The sequence below is a fragment of the Phoca vitulina genome, unplaced genomic scaffold (assembly GCF_004348235.1).
Source record: "Phoca vitulina isolate PV1807 unplaced genomic scaffold, GSC_HSeal_1.0 scaffold7, whole genome shotgun sequence".
NCBI lineage: Eukaryota > Metazoa > Chordata > Mammalia > Carnivora > Phocidae > Phoca > Phoca vitulina.
In genome coordinates this window covers 61,815,544-61,828,783 of record NW_022589710.1, presented here as the reverse complement: position 1 = coordinate 61,828,783, position 13,240 = coordinate 61,815,544, and the positions used below count along the sequence as shown (strand labels likewise).

The 13,240-nt window shown below is 36.5% G+C and overlaps 1 protein-coding gene across 2 annotated transcripts in view; it reads right to left on the bottom strand.

The window, feature by feature from the left end:
- Window positions 1-387: 387 nt before the first annotated feature.
- PPP4R4 (protein phosphatase 4 regulatory subunit 4) overlaps window positions 388-13,240 on the bottom strand; it is a 101,712-nt gene continuing 88,859 nt past the window's right edge. For both annotated transcript variants that reach the window (XM_032405859.1, XM_032405860.1), the window contains 6 exons: window positions 12,295-12,364; window positions 11,669-11,755; window positions 11,280-11,373; window positions 10,184-10,254; window positions 4,040-4,187; window positions 388-1,496 (listed from right to left, as the gene is read on the bottom strand). In XM_032405859.1, the coding sequence (XP_032261750.1) occupies window positions 1,472-1,496; window positions 4,040-4,187; window positions 10,184-10,254; window positions 11,280-11,373; window positions 11,669-11,755; window positions 12,295-12,364 (495 nt within the window). In that variant the 3' untranslated portion in view covers window positions 388-1,471. The remainder of the gene's footprint in view (window positions 1,497-4,039; window positions 4,188-10,183; window positions 10,255-11,279; window positions 11,374-11,668; window positions 11,756-12,294; window positions 12,365-13,240) is intronic.

Below are 13,240 nucleotides of genomic sequence, written 5' to 3'. Positions count from 1 at the left end.
ATCGTGCCCTCAGTTCCATGTGAGTGATGCTGAGTTACATAAAATCCACAGAGAATACTGAATTCACTGAGCCCATATTGTCCAGTCTCTCAAATCGACCCAAGTTTTAACTACTGACCAAATGAGAAGTTCAACAATTCCATTTCTTTGTCCTTAAATGAAAGATACTAAGAATCACTAAAAATAGCCCAGAAGAGGCCATATGAAAGGCAAAGGGGAAACACACATCTTGGACCAAGTCTCACGCTGAGTAGCTGTCCCCTGAATAATTTATAGCTGATGCTGCTGTGCTGCTCGTTCATTACTTAAAAATGAACTGTCTTACTCGTTAACTGTAGAATAAAAGCTGCAGGAAAGTATTTAAAACTTTTTTCACAAACACTGGTATCTCATTAACCTATGTTTTATTTTGAGTAAATTCATTATTCATTATTTCACATTATAAAAAGTAACCACACACGCATATGCATTCACAAATTAGATCATCTTTATCATACATCAATATATTTTAAAAAACAAGTATTTTCTAATATCAATATAGTTATATGCTGATTGCATTTTGAAATGGAGAAGCTGACAATAGCTTCATACAGTATATCTCAAGAACTGACATTTTAAAATTAAGAATTGTGTATGTTCCACAGGCAAATTTTTATGGAAATATTAGCATTAGTACAAATAAATGCTGTTGACATAGCTTAAGCATGATAGCTTGGAGTAACAGCTGATTCAAACTAGATTCATCATTTTAACTTAAGGACAAATACAATCTACAATGTAAACAAAGTACTTATAAAATAAATTCTTCTAGGAAATGAAATCATCGATCTATTATTTTTAAGGTAGTTGTAAGCTACAAGTTATCAGAAACCTTGGTAGAATTTTCATTGCCAAATTGAAATTTCAGAATGTCCAGTTATAACACTGTCACCACCATCGTAGGACTGATAAACTGCTGTTCGTACCCTTTTCAGTGTGGCTTTTTAATTGGGCTTGGAGATTTGTGAGAAGATGCAATGTCTTTCTTACTCCCCAGGCCCTTCCAAGTGATTAGCTAAAGCAATTTCAGTTGATTTGGACTTCCATATAATTTTTGAGTGCTAAAACTCTAGAACAGTTAAATAGATGGTCTCCTGCACAGATGAATGGAGATCCGTCCCTTCTGCGGCAGGGTTAAAAGCGTATAGCTGAAGTTGTTTTTCATTGCACTTCACTACGACATTGGAATTCTGTAATCACATTATTACTCAAGAAATACATAGTATACCTCCTAGGGAATCTAATTTCAAATATGGAAAGTTTATCCACATCAGCTGCCATTATGTGTCTCTTTTCCATTCATTAACCAAAAAAAAAAAAAAAAAGAAAAAGAAAAAGAAAAAAAAAAGCCCAGCCATTTGCTTTAGCTTTTGTCCATCAATCACATTATCTCCAGTTGTCTTTGTTTTGCTTCCTTCATCAAGCAGATGATTTAAGGATTGGATTTTCTCGGTTTTCTTTGTCAAGAAAGAAAGGAGGGAGGGAGGGAAGGAGGGACAAGGAGGGAAAAAGAGAAGAGAAAAAGAAAAAACAAAACATGAAAAATTTTATCCATTCAATGCTTACAAAGTAAATAAGAAACACAATCTACTTTAAATAAACCGACTATATGAGGATTCTGATTAAGTGAAAAAGAAATCACACATTAAGGATGACTTGGAACTCTTTAATTACCCAATCCTACATACATCTAACATAACATTCAATTCAATTCATATGACTTTTCCCACTTTTTTGTGTGTAACGACAACAGAAATGAACACAGGCCCAAATACATCAATATTCGATGCCTTCCCGTACCTCCTTTAAGACACTGGTACTCCTAAATACCAGACGGCTCATCTCTAGGACACTGAAAAGCTGGAGAATGTGTTGCATGGAATTTTTTGGAGAAGCATCACTGAGATAATATTTTCTGAAATCACTTAAGCTTATTTTACAGAAAACGGAGAGATTTTCATTTGGATATGACACATCGCTGAATCTTGCATAATACTTCACAGAAACTAGACCAACGTAGATATCAATCAGCTATTCCAGCCATGTGGCTGTATGCTTTCATGAGAAAGTCCAGGCTACAACTACATCACATGGAAATAGAGTTATGGACTCGATATCCAGTCTCCTGTTAAAAAAAGCAGCTGTAATACCAACATCCCTCTTCCTTCACAATATTCAGAAAAGAAGAAACAAATGATGTGATTTTTTAGTGTTTCTAGATTCATTTTTTTAACCCTCAATTATATGTAACTGATTATATAATTCTATGGATATAATTTTATGTTATCTATAAAGGATATATATTGAGCAAGAGAAAATTCAGTCTATAAAAAGGAAAAACGTGCTCAGCAAAGAAAGAACAGATGAAGACAGTAATCTGAAATAAAGGAGAACTGGTCAAAATATTAGGTTTCAGCCATCTTTACTTTAAAAAATGCCTATGACACACAGAAAAATAAGTTGAGAAGAGAATGAACTACATTCCGATGTTATTAAATATGTTCTTCAGTAGAAGAATTCCAGGGCAAGCCTTTGAGAGGAAGAGGCCTAGGGGTGACAGACAGGAAGGCCCCTTGAGGGATGAATGCACCCTGTCATCACACAGATGAGCACAATGAGGCCCAGACGCCAAACAGACAACACACAGCGTTCTGCCACCTGCTGTTGACACAAGAGCACAAGGCTCCAGTTCCAAGCTCTCTATAGACCTTTACCCCATCCTGTCCTCAATCCTCAGGACTTCGAAACAGAACTTCAAAGTATAGTCATTTGAACAATCATTGTAAGGGCAAAGAACATTCTCTGCAAATAAAAGTATTAATGCGACTAATCTGTAATATCAATATTACATTTTGTATTTGCTATTGCCTTTTGCTATTACATCATCCTACTCTCTCCTTGAGCTCCATTCAATAAATTTTTTCTAAGTTTTAAATGAATTTGGAATACATCTGTATTTATATATACCAATGGCCAATTAAAATTTAGAAGAAATTATGATATAGTTCAGTTCCTAAAGGGGACTAAAGCATGCAGTTTCTGCAAAAAAAAGATGCATTCGAGAAACTTCATGAGAAAATACTCATGAATTCAGTGAAATATATTTAAAAGAAAACCTGAGTCCTGTTTAAACTCCATTCTAATCAGAAGGTTCCAGTATCCTATATGAAAGCATAAACCTGTCACTATGGTTTGGGCACCCTGGCTGATCAGTCCCACCTTGATATGATCTCTCACCATGGAGACTTTGAGAGTTTACCCTGTTACATGTTCCAACCACAAGTACCAAAGGCTTCAACAATTCAAACCGGATATAAATAGTGCACAAAAAGGAACCACGAGGGAAAAGAAGAGAGGCCCTTTAGAACCACAATGCGAAAGCACAAGTGTGGTCTGCAGAAACCTCCAGTTTGCTGGGCCCACAACCCCAGATTACGGGCTGCAGTAATATCCCTTCAGGGGCCTTAGCTGTACCCATCTTTCTAGGCACTGGGGGACTACATACTGTGTTCGTGAGCTGGGTGTTTAAAAGGGATACAATTATATCCAGTGTCTTCTCAGAGATAAATGCCCTGAATGCAAACACTTCACAGGAAAATAAATGGATCTCGGGTTTTAATAGGAGCCATTTAAAGTTTCTTATTAGAGGCACCTGGGTGGCTCAGTCGTTAAGCGTCTGCCTTCGGCTCAGGTCATGATCCCGGGGTCCTGGGATCGAGCCCCGCATCGGGCTCCCTGCTCAGCGGGGAGCCTGCTTCTCCCTCTCCCACTCCCCCTACTTGTGTTCCCTCTCTCGCTGTCTCTGTCAAATAAATAAAATCTTAAAAAAAAAAAAAAACGTAGCTGACGTAACAGAGGCGCAGGTAAAAATAATTCCTTTTAATTTCTACCTTTTCTTCATTACGGACATTGTCTCTTCTTTGGAAAGAATTTAAGTGGGAAGGAGAGTGCCTCGGAAAAGAGTAGAATGATCCAGCCGGCACAGCACTGGATTACTTACAAGGGAGCCTTTCGTGGTTGCGCGTCTTTGCTTCCACTGCTCTTTGGATCAGCTGAGTTACCTGCCCCACGAGAGGTGCTCGGTAGGGAAGGACTGGGAGAAAAGGAAGTCGGAATGCTACTGGCACTGCGAGCGCGGAATGAGTCATCTGGAAGGAATTCAAGTACAGTCAGACATACTGAATGTGCTAAGAAAGATGATAACCTAAGAGAAGAAAGGTTAATGATAGCTGACCTTTTTCTTTTAAAATCCATTTTATTAAGGTAGAGTTTATGTACGATAAACTGCACAAATTTAAAGTCTGACGTACGTATACACCCATGAAGCCATCACCACCACCAAGAGTGAACACACCCACTCCTCCCTCCTGCACCCTGGTGCCCCTCCCCCACACCCCAGGCAATCTACCTCGGGTCACTAAAAATTAGTTCAAATTTTCTACAATTTTATGTAAATGGAATCATACAGTCTGTCTGTCTTCTTTCACTCAGCATTATTTTGAGATGCATCCTTGTTGTTGTGTATATCAATACCTCATTCCCCTTCATTGCTGACTGATGTGCCATTGTATGGATATGCCAAAATTTGTTTAGCCATTCTCCTGTTGAAAGACATTTGGATTGTTTCCAGTTTTTGACGATAAAAAGAAAGCTGCCATGAACAATTGTGTACAAGTCTGTGTATGGATATGTGTTTTAATTTCTTATAAATAAAAGCCTAGGAGTGAAATTGCTGGATCACATAGTAGGTGTATATTTAGCTTCATAAGAAACTGCCAAAAATTCGACCTCAGCCGCAGCAACTTCTTCCTAGACACATTGCCAAAGGCAAGGGAAGCAAGGGCAAAAATGAACTATTGGGACTTCATCAAGATAAAAAGCTTTTGCACAGCAAAGGAAACAGTCAACAAAACCAAAAGACAACTGACAGAATGGGAGAAGATATTTGCAAATGACATATCAGATAAAGGGCTAGTATCCGAAATCTATAAAGAACTCATCAAACTCAACACCAAAAGAACAAAGAATCCAATCAAGAAATGGGCAGAAGACATGAACAGATTTCTGCAAAGAAGACATCCAAACAAACACATGAAAAAGTGCTCAACATCACTCAGCATCAGGGAAATACAAATCAAAACCTCAATGAGATACCACCTTACACCAGTCAGAAAGGCTAAAATTAACAAATCAGGAAATGATTTAGCCAACATCTCAACAGATGTTGAAGAGGATGCAGAGAAAGGGGAACCCTCTTACACTGTTGGTGGGAATGCAAGCTGGTGCAGCCACTCTGGAAAACAGTATGGAGGTTCCTCAGAAAGTCAAAAATAGAGCTACCCTATGACCCAGCAATTGCACTACTGGGTATTTACCCCAAAGATACAAATGTAGGGATCCGAAGGGGCATGTGCACCCCAATGTTTATAGCAGCAATGTCCATAATAGCCAAACTATGGAAAGAGCCTAGATGTCCATCAACAGATGAATGGATAAAGAAGATGTGGTATATACATATAATATGGAATATTATGCAGGCATCAAAAAAATGAAATCTTGCCATTTGCAATGACGTGGATGGAACTAGAGGGTATTATGCCAAGCGAAATAAATCAATCAGAGAAAGACAATTATCATATGATCTCACTGATATGAGGAATTTGAGAAACAAGACAGAGGATCATAGGGGAAGGGAGGGAAAAATAAAACAAGACGAAACCAGAGAGGGAGACAAACCATAAGAGACAATCTCAGGAAACAAACTGAGGGTCGCTGGAGTGGAGGGTGGGGGATGGGAGGGATGGGGTGGCTGGGTGATGGACATTGGGGAGGGTATGTGCTATGGTAAGTGCTGTGAATTGTGTAAGACTGATGAATCACAGACCTGTACCCTGAAACAAATAATAATATGTTAAAAAAAAAAAAAAAAGAAAAAAACTGCCAAACTGTTTCCAAAGTGGTTGTACCATTTTGCATTTCCATGAGCAATGAATAAGCATTCTGGAGAGTTGCTCTATATCCTTACACGCACTTCAGAGTGCTGACCAATTAGTTCTAAAGATTTCTTTTGTTCATCCTGAATATAAGTCCTTTGTCAGGTATATGTAATATGATTATTTTCTTACAATCTGTGTCCTGCCTTTTATTTTGTTCATGCTCTATTTCAAAGAGCAGTCTTAAATTCTGATAAAGTCCAGTATGTTAACTTTTTCTTTTATGGTTTGGGGAAATCTTTGTCTATTCCCAAATCACAAAGACTTCCTTCTGTAATATTTTCTTCAGAAATGTCATAGTTTTAGCTTTTATGCTTAGGTTTATCGTGCATTTTGAGATAATTTTGTGTGTAGTGTGAGATAAGGATTGAGGGTCACTTTGCTTTGTTTTTGTTTTTTTAAAATTTAGATATCCAAAGAACACATAGTGATTTGAGGGGCACATGCACCCCAGTGTTTATAGCAGCCATGTCCACAATAGCCAAAATATGGAAAGAGCTCAGATGTCCATCAACAGATGAATGGATAAAGAAGATGTGGTATAACTATACAATGGAATATCAGCCATCAAAAAGAATGAAATCTTTGCAATGACGTGGATGGAACTAGAGGGTATTATGCAGCATCATTTTTTGAAAATACTATCCCATTACCACTGATTTATCCTGGAGTCTTTGTGGAAACTCAATTGCCTACGTATGTCAGTGTAGACATTCCCATCTTGACTACTGAAGCTTTCTAGCAAGTGTTGAGATCAGGCAGTTTAAGCTCTCTAAATTTGGTTTTCTTTTTCAAAATGGTTTTGGCTATCCACAGTTCTGTGCATTTCAATTTAGATTTTAGAATCAGCTTATACATTTCTACAAAAAGCCTACTAGAATTTTGATGAGGATTGCATTAAATCTCTGGCTTAATTTAAAAGGAACTGACACCATAACAATGTTAGGTTTTTCCATTCAAAAACATAGTATCTCTCTCCATTTATTTAGGTCTTCTTTAATTTCATTCAGCAATGTTTTGAATTTTTTAGTGTACACAGAATACACATTTTGTCAAATTTATCCCTGAAGACTTAATGTTTTTGAAGTTACTATAAAAGCTATTTTTTAAAATAGACTTTATTTTGTAAAAGTTTAGATTTACAGAAAAATTGAGAAGATAATACAGAGAATTTTCATCCACCCCCTTAACTCGGTTTCCTCTCCTAACACTTCACTCTAGTATGCTACACTTGTTACAGGGAATGGGCCAGTAATGAGACATTATTATTATTATTATCATTAACTAAAATCCATAGCGCATTCGATTTCCTTAGTTTTTGCCTAATGTCTGCTTCTGTCTCAGGATCCATCCGGTATACAACATTACCTTCACTTGCCGGCTCTCCTGAGCCTCTCTTTGTTTTTGGTGACCTTACCAGTTTTGAGAGGTATTGGCCAAACGTTTTGCAGGATGCCCTTCTATTAGAATTTAGTGGATGCTCTTCTTAAGGTTGTAGGTTTGAAGAAGGGTGACAAAGGTAAAGTGCCATTTTTATCACACCATACCAAAGGTACAAACTATGATATATTTTATCACGTTTCATGTATTTGATCCTACTGTTTCATGACAGGTCACTAGAAATGGGATTGCTTGACTCAAAGACTACTTTTTAAAACTAGGATTCTTGATGAACTTTACCAAACTGTTTTCCAAAAGGGTTCCATGCATTTTCATACCCACTAATGGATACATTGCCGTTCGTTTCCCTGAATCCTTACTAGCATTCCCTTCGTATTTCCCCCAGTCTGTTGTAGCCACATAGCCTTGGATGAACTGAAGACAGGCAAAAGTCACCAATTACCGATGGGTTCATATTAAGTAACAAATATTCAATTTGACCTTCCAAGCGATAACTCTGACCTTTCATTTCAGCTTTATTTACCCCACTCTTCTACACTCAACTCTGTGCTCCAGACAAACTGGCCTACTGCTACTTCCTCAAGACATTGACACGTCCTCTTTATGACACGTACTCTGAATAGGATGTTATTCCATACACTTCTCTGCCCGTCAGAAATCCCAGCATACCTTAGGCTTCATCCCAAATGACATAAACATCTTGAAGCCTGCCTTAAGTCCCAAAGTAAGTAAAATCTCTTCTCTATGTGAACATCTAATACGTTTGTAAAAAGACATTTTGCTCCCTTTTTCTCTTTGTAGATCAGATGTGTAATTGTGTAACGACTTTTTCCTCAGTCTGTACTTCATTAAGCAATATACAATAACCTAGAAGAGATTTCATTCAACCAATATTCCCTCTCCCCAAAATAATACTGAACCCTTAAGACAGAATATTTTCCAAATATTTTAATACAAGATTTACCCTTATAAAATACATTATTTTATTTAAGACTCTGGATGTTAAGTTTTACGGATCAGTAGATCACATATACACTCTTGATTCTCAAGGTGACTTAAGAACTAGCAAAGTAAAAACCGAAGAAATTAGTGCACAAAATAATTGAAACTTATAAAAAACCATTCTGAATCATGGGGTGCTTGGGTGGCTCAGTCGGTTAAGCATCTGCCTTCGGCTCAGGTCATGATCCCAGGGTCCTGGGATCGAGCCCTGCATCAGGCTCCCTGCCCGACGGGAAGCCTGCTTCTCCCTCTCCCACTCCCCCTGCTTGTGTTCCCTCTCACTGTCTCTCACTCTCTCTGTCAAATACATAAGTAAAATCTTAAAAAAAAAAAAAAAAACCATTCTGAATCAATATTCTTAATGACTTAAGCAAAGAAATTTCTGGGCAAGGATTGTTAGAAGCTCATGAATAAATATGCTCATTTGAACTCATCTTCAAGAAACCAAATTGGATCCACGCAAGTCTGAAGAACCACTTATGGATATCAATAATCATCTGCACCATTTAGCTCCAAGCTGAGCTAATTCAAACTGACTTTCCATATATAGTTACAATTCTTAAAGACACTCCGTATATAAAGTTCACAAACCCTGAATGTTCCCTTAGTATCTCCTAAAGAATTCACTGATTTGCTATGATAAAAGTAAACAACAGTTTTATTATTTATAGCCCTCACTTCAAGAATTGTTGATAACTTTAGTTCAAAAGCTTCCTGTTATCAAATTCATTCAGGTTTCTTATGCTACTCATAGTCTGTCTTGTAGAACCACTCTATACAGGGGATATGAAGGTCAGTGCTTTAATATTAGAAAGATTTTTCTGATCTGGCAAATGAGAACATACTGCTTATAGAACAGCCAGTGAGTGTATATCTATTTTTCATGAGAATAAGACCACAGTAAGAGGTAAGAGAAGGACAAAATATTCAAAAACGTAACCTAAAAAGGAAATGTGACCAAACTTAAAAAATTTCAGACCTTTGAGTAGATTTGCTATTCTTTACACTAAAAACTGACCATAGATCAATACTATAATTTTTAGCCAATATTCTAAGATAAAAACTTAAAAATATACTTAAGAGCCACTAGTAATTTTTAGCAATGTATTTTCCCTTATTCATAGTGTAAGTCTGTGTTCTATTATATAAGCCAGAATTCAGCAAGCTATCAGTCTGTGAGCCAAGTCTTGCCTGCTGCCTAAAATTTTACTGGAATATAACTGTACCTATTCATTATGTACTGTCTATGGCTGCTTTTTGCTCAACAGCAGAGTTGAATAATAGTGACAGAAACGATTTTAACCAAAAAAGCTGAAAATATTTACTACCTGGCTCTTTACAGGAAAAGCTTGCTGACCCCTGGTATAAACATTCAAATACATAATACTGTAAATGTTTGGCTGCATATGATCCACCATGAAGCCCTACTGTTTTTAACTTCCTTAAAAATTATTGCAAAAACATTTAATCTGTGCCCCCAGGAGGCCCTCGGATTATGGAAAAACCTACCCTATTACTGTCCTTTCTCTTTTTCAAAAGCATTGAATGCTGAGTTTTGACAGTGAAAACAAAATGGCATAGTCAAGTATTTTCTTAGTTGCTAGGGAAAAATTTAATTATTTGGGCATTTGATAAAGAGGTAAGGCTAGGGAAAACACTATATCTAGAAATAAAGAAGTATGTCATTTAAAGAAAATAACATTTCATTATACTTAGCAATTTTTTGAAGAGCTCAGATTTCTACTTACCTGTCAGTGAAATCACAGAAGTCTTTCCTAACCCTGAGACAGAAGGTGTATATCCTGCTGTAGAACTTTTACTAGAAAAGAACATGATTTAGTTTAAAATACAAGAATATGCTTCTTTCACTCCAGTCATTAGGCACTTGGTCTTTTCTAATCTTTTTTAATGCTTCCCGTTACTTCTGATGAAGCACATTTGCTACTATTACTTCTCATTTATTGTTTACATTCCATGCCTCCCAACAATTCCTTTGTCTTTAACTTAAAAGCATTTCCTTAAAGTTTTTCTCTCGGCTCAGCTAAGACAGAGAATACGGGTAAAATTTTCCTGGAAATAACTTATCTTCAGTTCTAATCTCTTTTGTCCATCTCAAGATCACTCCAGATAGATCTATTGAGAATGTCCAAAAATATAGCTGAAAATCTAGAGTAAGCTATCTTTAGCAAAAGGAAAACGTATTTTTCCCATACCATGTTATTTTTCTCAATAAGTACTTTTAAAGACAATTATGTTTACTTAAAATTAGTTTTGTTGATTGGTATGCAGCTGTTACATACTATATATGCACAACATTTATAACAAATTATGGTCATTGAATTTATGCTGATTCTCTCCTAATCTTAACTGTTTATATTTATAATTCAGTCTGTGGGGCAAAAGGGGAAACCAGACATTCATCTATTGTAAGAAGAATGGTTGTGATCTCTTTACCACAGACACATGCCGATGGCTTCTCTATATAGAAAGAAACAGTATCAACAGCATGTGGATGTCCACATCCACTTAGCAAATGGGGCACGTCCATACGCACTTAGAGGCTGAGGGGCGTATGTGATAGAGCACCACCTCCCTCATAAAACAGTATATGGATCCCATGATGTCATTATACAGGACCATGGCAGTAATTTTTCTAGAATGCCAGAATACCTGTTCCTATACAAATAGGTAGACTACAGGCTTTTTCATAGAGAATCTTACAGAAGAAATCTTACAATTTACTGACTTATACAAAACTCAAAATTAATCCTGATTTCACATAAATAAAGATGGTAACTATAAAATAAAAATTGGATTAAAACATGAATAGCTGACAGATCATACCTAGGACACTTGTCTAAGTTGCCATATTTTGCATGAAAAGCTTGATTATTAAAAGACTGGCTTCGAATCAGTTTGGATTTCTTGATTTCTTTGCCTGGAGTAATAAGCAGAAGGAAAAGGCAGCTGTTCAGTTCATCCTTAGTTGCGCCAACCCCATCCCCTTGCCAACCCCAACCCCACTTTCATTAGGCACAAATGTGTACAGCTTCCTTTCCTCAGTTTGAGCTAACTGGACTATCTCTTACTCCTACTGCCCATCAAGAACTCCTGAAATAATGAAATGATAAAAGGTAAAAAGCATTTTAGAATTTCATCTCATGGAGCGACTTTCCCTATAATTAATTTTTAGAAAAGGGGAAAAGGATACATAAAAAGAAGTTGTTTCTTACTTGTCGATGGGGTGCTTGTTCCAGAAGGTCCAGGAACAGAAATAGGGATGCTCTTAGGCAGAGTTGTTGGTGTCTTAGTGTCTCTACCTAAAACAAACTCTGTTTTAAATTCTGTAATTTCCTCTGAGCTCCTAATCTCCATATACACACGCAAGACAACACAGAGAACATGAGTCCCTGTCCCTAGCTAAACAGCATGCTCTTTCCCAAATATTCTTACTTTATATATTTACATATTACATATTTCAAACTTCACTATTCAGTGACCAATTTCACAGTCTTACTGCTGTTACCAGACTTTAAGTTTTCCTTTGAAGAATATGAACCTCCACACTGACTTGCACCATTTATTCATGTATTCCTAAGTCAGTCCCACATGAAGCAGCCAATTTTTGAAAACAACTTTTTAAAAAAATTTTTTTTATTATGTTACTCACCATACAGTATATCATTAGTTTTTGATGTAGTGTTCCATGATTCATTGTTTGCATAATCAAATTTTAGAAAATGAAAGAAAGAAAAGCAATTTCCCATATCAAATCTGAAAATCAGCATGGGTTTTCAGAATGCCAGGATGCAACATTAATTGTATGACTTAGTGGTGAAGACACAGGAAAACCACTTACGTTTCTTTTCAAAGGTTTTATCACTCATGGGCCTCCCATCATTCTGTTGCTTCTCTTTCTCTAATTGTTCCTATTATGAAAACAGTATGTTAGCATTAAAGGTAAGCATATATAGATTTAGAAAATTATTCTAAGGTTTACAGATACAAATACAGTTCACAAAACTGCCTTGGAAAAGAATTATTTTTTCCAAGTTACTGTCAAAAGAAGTCAAGGTTCTTTCAGATTTGTGTTCTTTTAACATCTACAGAATTGTGCCCTTGGGGGTTTGTCAAGCTAAAACAATGAGTGTAGTATCATTGTTGTAATGAGCATTTATACTCTAGAAGACATCTGCCAATTCTCACTGGCAAAATATTTGTTACTATTAGTCATTTTCATTTCTGATTGGTAAGTGGCAAAGTAATATTTTTCTTTAAAAGGACCGAGAGAAAAAGAAATGGTCTTTTGGATATTTTTAAATGTTTCATTGAAGTATAACATACATTAAGTGCATAAATTATAAGTGCATATAGCTCAATGAATTCTCCCAAAACGAATACACCTATATAACCAGCTTCCAGATCCAGAAACAAAATGTTATCAAAACTCAAAGGAGTCCTTTATCCCAAAAAAAACAGAACAAGTAGGGAAGAAAATCATAAACATACCAAGTTCTGAGCAAAATTAGCATAACTGACACATATAAAACACTACACTCAGGGAGCCTGGCTGGATCAGTCAGTAGAGCATGCAACTCTTGATCTCAGGGTCATGAGTTCAAGCCCCACGTTGGTCATGGAGCCTACTTAAAATTTAAAAACAAACAAAAAAACCCCCACTACATTTGACAACTGGAGAACACACATTCTATTTAGTTGTATATGTAAAGAAAAACAGGGAGAAAATAGACAACAGATTAAAAAAATTTCCATATAGAATTGGTCTGCATAAAAAAAGAACCAAA